The sequence below is a fragment of the Leptopilina heterotoma genome, unplaced genomic scaffold (genome assembly GCF_015476425.1).
Source record: "Leptopilina heterotoma isolate Lh14 unplaced genomic scaffold, ASM1547642v1 Lhet_208, whole genome shotgun sequence".
Taxonomy (NCBI): domain Eukaryota; kingdom Metazoa; phylum Arthropoda; class Insecta; order Hymenoptera; family Figitidae; genus Leptopilina; species Leptopilina heterotoma.
The window spans coordinates 528,773-536,487 of record NW_025110923.1 but is presented as its reverse complement, the minus strand read 5'-3'; the positions used below and the strand labels follow the sequence as shown (position 1 = coordinate 536,487).

Below are 7,715 nucleotides of genomic sequence, written 5' to 3'. Positions count from 1 at the left end.
ACTGTACAGAATATCTGCGGTATTCAAATTCAACAACAAGCGTTTGTGATTACTGTGGGTGTTTTCCCACCAAACATCAGAAGGTGAACCACAAAAATAATAATGAAGATAATTTATCATCACAAATCAACGAACAAAATGAAAATCCGAATTTAGAGAAGGTGCCCGAAGAAGAGGAAGAACTGGATGAAGAGACGCCTAATGAAGCAACCCTCACAGCACCGGGATATTCAGGATATCCCAGAGACGTCCTGGGGATATCGATTTGTTTTCGGAAGTTTGGATATCTCTGGGATATCCTAGGGACGTCCATGGATATCCAGAGGATAATCCAGGGATATCCAAACTTCCGAAAACAAATCGATATCCCCAGGACGTCTCTGGGATATCCTGAATATCCCGGTGCTGTGAGGGAAGGGAAAGTAATGAGGAAATTGTAATAGATGAAATGGTAATAAGAAAATTATGTTTTTAAGAGAATTCTTTGTTTTATTGTCAATTATGTTATCAGGTTTTAATTATTTTAGGTCGACCTTAGCACATTCATACCTCCATTACCAGATGAATTACAAAAATTGATAGACGAAAATAAGGAGTTGCAGGAATCTCAAAAATCGCTTATCGTTTACATACCCGGAGTAATTTTGGAAATATCTGTTCTGTTGACAGAAAAATATCCAACTTATTTATCAAGTCCATTTGGTGAGAAACATGTAAGTGTAAATGTTTCTCATAGTTTACCCGGGTGTCTATTATTTTTGTTCAAAAAAATTTCCTGTTTTGTCCTCATTTTTCCCGGATTTTTTTCTGATAAAGTTTAAATTTATTTAATATAATTTACTAATTGTTAAACATATTATTTTATTGATAATTTAGGATCAGACTCACAGTCGCCTAAAACATTCATGTAAATATTATCGATCAAAATGGAAATCATCGACCAGTGAAACAGTACCTAGTACTGTAAGAAAGCCGGGCATGAGAGCAGAATTACGGGCATCCAGGAATTCTAGAATTGCTGCAACCACCAAAGTCAATGCGAAAGAATTACTGGAAAAATATCCAGCTCTACGTAATAAAGACGTGGTAAAATTATTTTTATCATTAATAATAATTAACATAGATTGTTCTTCTTACGAAAATAAGAATGATAAATGATTAAACAAAATTTTTTATATTTTTGGATCGCGCTTAACAATTTTTCTTAAACTTTGTAATTCTTTGTATGAAACTTTAGAAAATTTAATTATCTAATAAAAGCCATTTTTTGTTTATGATATATAAAAATTAAAGTCTTTTGAAATAGTTTCATTAAATGTTGTTATAAATATTTTTATCGAAACAAAAAATTGCTTATTATTAATAGTTCAAATAATTTCTCTTATTTAAACAGTGTTTATTCAAATTATATTTTATTATGACAGAAAAATAGTACAATTAGTTAATGTTATGTCCATTTAAAAATTTTAGCTACTTTTGGAATTCAGTGAACAGGTAAAATTGGATGTCCCAGATATGCAGAAAAATTGGGAAGAGTCACTACCTAAAATTATGAGTCATTTAAACATTCCTTCAAAAAATCTTTCCATCGACGGACAGACTATGTTTGTATTGTTTTACCTTCCAAAATTATTTTCGAAGGCTAGAGAAACTGGTAAAATTTTGAACTTACACCCTGTAAGTATTTGCAATAATAGTTACATTAGTATCTGATATTTTTACAATCAATCGTGATATCGATGAAACTAAGCTAAAATTCTTGCATTAATATTTTACTATTATTGCTTTACTATGAATATTGACCTTATTTCATACAATATATCTACTATACTTTATCATTTTTTAGGCTGGAACGCCAATAGAGAAAACTGTTCCTGATGCAAAAAATGCATTAAAATTAATTGCAATTTCTGATAAGCCGTTGGATAAATTATATTCGATGTGTTACGTTGACGGCAATCCAATTTTTGGATCGCATGGTATGAGATCATTGTTTTTATTACTAGCCGTGTATTGGATATTCCAAATAGAGTTTCCATCAGATCCTAAGCAGCAGTTTGCTTTTGTTGCCATAGCGGTATTAAGAGACGCAGCATTGAATGATATCGATAAAGAGTTAAAAAAAATAACATTGACAAACGCTTTAAGAGCCTGTGATTTACTGCCCACTAGTGTTAAAGAGAATTAAACTTATTGATGAAGATATTTTCTTCAATGTATATGCGTACGCATTTCGTAGTCTCACTTTGTTTGTACAAATTATTATATATTTTCATGTCATTTGTACTGATTATTTATTATTCTCATATATATTTTGTTAAAGATGAGAACCTTGATAGAAAGAGTTTGTTGAATATATATATATATAATTTAAAAAAAAATATATATATATATTAACTTAAAAAAGTTTTATAAATTAATGCATGGAGCAGTTGGTAATGTCCTGCTTGAAGAAAATGCATTATTTTGTTTTCTAAGATACTTATTTTTTTATTTCTACTATTATTTGTTTTTATTAAAAATTATATTGAAAAATTTTATATAAAATTTGAATAAATCCTTGCTTAAAAAATACCTCATCTTCTTAACCTCAAACAAAAAATGTTTTTCATAGAATTAAAGTTATATTTAAAATTATTTTATCATCACATCGGAAAGATTGATTGTGCAATATGTAGAAGAAAATATATTGAAAGATTTTAAGCATTTATATTTGTTGAACTTTGTTCAACAAATTTTCATATCAAGTTCATAAATAATTTTTTTTTATATTTTCAATCGAATATTATTCAATAAAAAAATGCTTTGTGTTTAAACTTTTAGAGGTAATTATATACGTACATAAAAAAACCTATAGTTTTGAACATCGGTGTAGCCTTTTCATATTCTTGTCTCTTAAATCTTAAATGTGAATGAACCCTAAACCAAGAAATTTGTCTCATCACATTGTTTACGTATTCCATGGTTGAAGTTCTCGCAGAGCGTTACCATTGTATACAATATCACTAGGTATCTGAAATTTCAGTTCTTTTTCTCAAATTTATGTGTATTGCTAACATTTCGATTAAAAAGGATTGTAAATTTTGATTCTAAGACAATTGAAAAGTATTAAAGAAACAGTGTTTTCGTGCCGCTAATATATGCAGATTGGATATTTAAAAACGCTTTAGAGGGTAGGTAATTTAGTGATATTCTTTCAAATACAAGCAATGTGGATATAACAAATTAAATAAGAAAATTAATAAAAAAACATTTATGTATTTGCACAAAGAAACACATTTCTCGTATTATGTGGATTTAAACTATATGTAATCGCCCAAAAAGATTTTCAATTATTTATTAAAATTTAATTGTTACAAAACTGTTGAATCATGTATATTTGTAAAATTTATTTAGACATACAATCAAAGAAAAAGTCAATCTACTGTCATGATTTCGTATTTTAAGGATTGACACTGCAGGGGAAACAAAAATTATTAACTTATGATTTAGGAATATTGTTAATTTCAAGGGTTTAGGGTGGAGTCCCATGACAGCGTTTTGCGTTGCGTTTTTTAACTAGGCCATGAGTGCAAATATAGCAAACATATATCTCCATCTCTCTCACACTCATTGCCTAGTTACAAAACGCAACGCAAAACGCTGCCATGGGACTTCAGCCTTAAAACTAATTTGTATTTTTTGAGGTTATATCTTGTTAGGATGTTGCCACCTTTTTATTTGTTTTTGTGTTTCATACTTAAGGCGACTACACAATCCATAGGTATGCGACGCGACGTGCTGACGTTAAGGTACCGTCCCATGACGGCGTAAAAGCGTCGGCGTAAAGCAGAAATCGTGCGATAGAAAGAGATGAACAAATATCAGGTTCTCACTCACTCACTCACATGGTTTACGCTTTACGCCGACGCTTTCACGTCATCACGGAACGTTTACGTCTCGTCGCGTACCCATGGATTGTGTAGCCGCATTTATAGAATGCACAGGCAACCGAGATGTGACCGTGTCGTTATACAATTATTACTGTTCTGAAAACTGAAACTTTAAGAATTATTTATTCATTGAATCTGTGGTAAAGTTTCTCCAAATTCTCCCAGTTTTAACTTTTTGACGTTGTCTATCTATACAAAAAGCCACAGATTTTTCTCTCATTTCCTTCGTACTTTTTTCCTATAAGATTTATCTGAGTTCACATAAGAGCCTATGTTAAATTGAAAATTTATTTTATATTTTTTTAAGAAAAAAGTAGATAGTAAAAAATTCTGAAAAAGTCATGTTTCTAAAATAATCTAATGAACAAATTGAAAATTTGATAAATTTCTCTCATTTCCTTATATTGCTGGTGGTAATCCTTAAAAGAAAAAATAGATCAAATTTTTAATTTATTGTAGAGGAAGCGTAAGAATATAATTTTCAGTAATTTAACAAATTAAAAGTTACATTTGAATAAAAATGCAGTTCTCTGTTACCTCATGACATTCCATTCATAAAAAAGTTAGCATGTTATATATTTATGTATCAGAATAACAAATTTTCTAATATTTTTTTGTATTTATACATAAATTTCAATTATTTAAATATCTTTTACAGCAATGGATGAGAATTATATTCCCGAGGATCCCGTTAATGATCCTTCTGATAATGAAAATTTCAGCGATGTTTCTGACCCTGAGGACAGCGATGATGAAATTGATGATGTAGATGATACTCCTGAGAAGCGAATGATTGGAGAATACCTTCTATACTTAAGGAGCAGTACTCGAGCTACCAATTAAGATGTTATAAACATTCTATGGAAAATGCAAGATGTGGTGAAATGGTACGTTACTCATTCTCTAAATGATGTGAGAGAGAAACTCAGGGATACACATAATTTGCATTTGGATAATTACGTAGATGTTGAAGAAATTATTAATAATATCGACTGCAGTCAAGGACTTAACAGCATACAAAAGAAAGATCGGTATTTCCAAAAAAAATTTAATGTTGTGGCCCCAAACAGAATTTTGTTAGGTGAAAAGTTTGTTCCTTATGGAACTTCAACAATTGATGGAAATCAGCCTGTCACTATTAAGCCAGATGAATTTATTCATGTTCCCATTACTGATGTTTATGGAATGAACACAATTTTACAACATGTCGTCAACGAAATCAAGAAACTTGAAAATGGGATTGTCTTGTCAGATGATGAGGTAATTTATGGAACAATGTCAACGGTACTTGGTGACAATCTGGGAGTACAAAAATTATGCGGCTTTAGAAATTCGTTCAGTGCACGGTTCTCATGCCGTGTTTGTAACGCGACACTAAATGAAATGAGAGTTATGTGCAAAGAAGATGAAACCAAAATTCGATCATTGGATGAATATACCCGCCAAACTCAAGATATTGAAGATGCTATTGAAGAAGAAGATAAAGCTACGCTGAGAACAAGATATGGAATCAATCGTAGAACAGTGCTCACGGAAATTGAAAATTTTGATCCTACACAAACACCTCCAGATTTGACCCACGATGATTGGTTAGGAATTTGTGTAATAACAACGAAGATGTTTTTAAAAGATATTTGTTGTACATTAGGTTTGATAACAATTCAAGAATTGAATCAAAGAATATCTGACTTCGATTACGGTTATGCAGAAAAATCTTCCAAACCAACACCCATCAACGAAAGACAATTGTTAGATCCATCTCTAGGTTTTAAACAGACAGCAGCACAAATGGCACAATTAGTGACAATGTTGCCATTAATTGTGTCAGATAGAGTTGTTCCTGGCTTGCCTTCGTTGGAGAATTATTTAAAAATGATAGAAATTATATTGATATCTCATGCAGACAAAAAACTCCAAAGCAGCATTTTTTATTACATCGAATAAGAGCGATCCTAAGATTCGGACCTTTACAACAATATACAACTATGAGAGCGGAATCAAAACATCAATTTTTCAAACGCATTGCTCAGTGCATGCGTAATTACAAAAATTTGCCATTGACACTCGCTAAGAAACATCAATTACATCAGGCATACGTTTTGAATGGAAGTTTAGAACGAGAGATTACCAAAGGTCCAACAAAGTGGGTTCCCATCAATCTACTTCCATTTAGAGCATTGTTTCCAGATGTAAGGCGCCTTCTTCTTGCTAACTGGGTAAAAATAAATGGCATAAAATATGTCTCTTTGAAGTGCTTTCTAGTAGCAAATTATACTGAGCAAAATATGCCCGAGTTCGCAGGGTTGCACGCTATTATCTGGAGAAATGATAGTCCGATTTTCGTATGCCGCAAAGTAAGGACAATTCAACACAATGTTGTGGTAATGGCGTATGAAATTGAAATCGATGAAGATTTTGTATACTTCTCAATTGATGATTTGTTGTCAGTAGAAGTATTTCACGCACACAGATGGAATGATAAACAATTCATCATATTGAAAAAAGCTCTTGGTGATTTACACTAACTTGTGAGTAATTTAAAAATATTACGTTCAAATATAATAATCTAAAAAATTATTTTGTCCAAGTAAACTATTAATTAATTTTCACTTTTTATTTACAGACTTCCTGCAGGTAGCATGGGAATTATGAGGATTATTGGATATTAATTATTGATTTCTGAAACTTAATTTTGTTTCTATACTCATCACCTTTTGTAGCACATCATAAAATTAAAAATCTGCAATGGCAAATAAAAATGAATTTAAAAATTAATCTAAAAATCATTTAATATCAAATTAAATTAAAAATAATTAAATTGAAGCTTGTTTCTGTAATGATCACAATTCTAAACTGCTATTAAGGAGGCTTTTTCTCTGAATATAAAATTAATAACATTAACATAACATTTTCATAACCTTCAAGCAAAAAATATTTCTTCGCAGAATAAAAATATATTTTAAATTTATTTCACTAAATTCTGAAAGAATCAGTTACATCATTTTTAGAATAAAGTGATCAATTATAAGTAATTCGAAATTATTATTTAACCCTTTCATTAAACAATTATAATATTTGTCATTTTCATAAAATAAAATCTCACTTTCCCTTTTGAAATATTTTCTACAATTTTGTTAGTTAGTTGTTCTCAAATAACATTTAAACTTAAAAACATAAAAAAAAATTTAGCATATTTTTTTAAAACTTAAACAAAATAATTTTAATTAATGAAATTTGTAAAGAATCTTTGAAAAAGAAAAACAGACTATTATACAAATTTGTGCAAAAAACACAAAATGTAAAATAATTGTTATTCAATAACAATATGGCCTAAGAATAACTGCACGAGATAGAAAATGACAGATATATGTTTGTATGTTTATCTATCCCATCATTCAAGACCAAAGCAGAATAGAAACGTTTACCGGAATGCGTAACCGCAACCAGAAGAATGAGATAGAGAAGGATAGGAAGATAGGAATATTGTTTATCCTTCTCTAACTCTTTCTTACAGTTACGCTTTCGATTGCGATTCCGGTAATGCTTTTATTCTGCGTTGGCCTATACATTTTATGGGGAGTCCACAATATGACATATGGTTTCATTTTTGTTAAGGTAAATACTGAATATTGTTTAATAGAATGCTGTCAAAATATACAACGAACTTAGTAAACAAACATCCTTAACCTCCAAACTTATAATCAATCACAAATTCAAAAATCTTTATTTTATATCAACAACCGTATTCTATGTTGAAATATGAGGGAAACTGATAAAAAGCGG

At 30.2% G+C, this 7,715-nt stretch overlaps 2 protein-coding genes across 2 annotated transcripts; both read left to right on the top strand.

Annotated features, from left to right (window-relative positions):
• Nucleotides 1–444: 444 nt before the first annotated feature.
• Nucleotides 445–4,996, top strand: LOC122501296. The gene is made up of 7 exons (XM_043610643.1): nucleotides 445–451; nucleotides 528–713; nucleotides 877–1,086; nucleotides 1,471–1,677; nucleotides 1,847–1,979; nucleotides 4,591–4,819; nucleotides 4,897–4,996. Exons 1-6 carry the CDS (start codon nucleotides 449–451, stop codon nucleotides 4,773–4,775), a joined length of 924 nt encoding a protein of 307 aa, XP_043466578.1. The 5' UTR covers nucleotides 445–448; the 3' UTR covers nucleotides 4,776–4,819; nucleotides 4,897–4,996.
• LOC122501295 lies at nucleotides 4,685–6,670 on the top strand. The gene is made up of 2 exons (XM_043610641.1): nucleotides 4,685–6,460; nucleotides 6,556–6,670. Exon 1 carries the CDS (start codon nucleotides 4,800–4,802, stop codon nucleotides 5,874–5,876), a length of 1,077 nt encoding a protein of 358 aa, XP_043466576.1. The 5' UTR covers nucleotides 4,685–4,799; the 3' UTR covers nucleotides 5,877–6,460; nucleotides 6,556–6,670.
• Nucleotides 6,671–7,715: the final 1,045 nt, after the last annotated feature.

Bases quoted from the DNA above. Each gene is read 5' to 3' on its own strand.
- LOC122501296 (XM_043610643.1), top strand. The intron at 714-876 runs GTAAGTGTAAAT...TTGATAATTTAG, and splicing joins GTCCATTTGGTGAGAAACAT to GATCAGACTCACAGTCGCCT. The intron at 1,980-4,590 runs GTATGAGATCAT...TATCTTTTACAG, and splicing joins TCCAATTTTTGGATCGCATG to CAATGGATGAGAATTATATT.
- LOC122501295 (XM_043610641.1), top strand. From the start codon at position 4,800: ATGCAAGATGTGGTGAAATGGTACGTTACTCATTCTCTAAATGATGTG.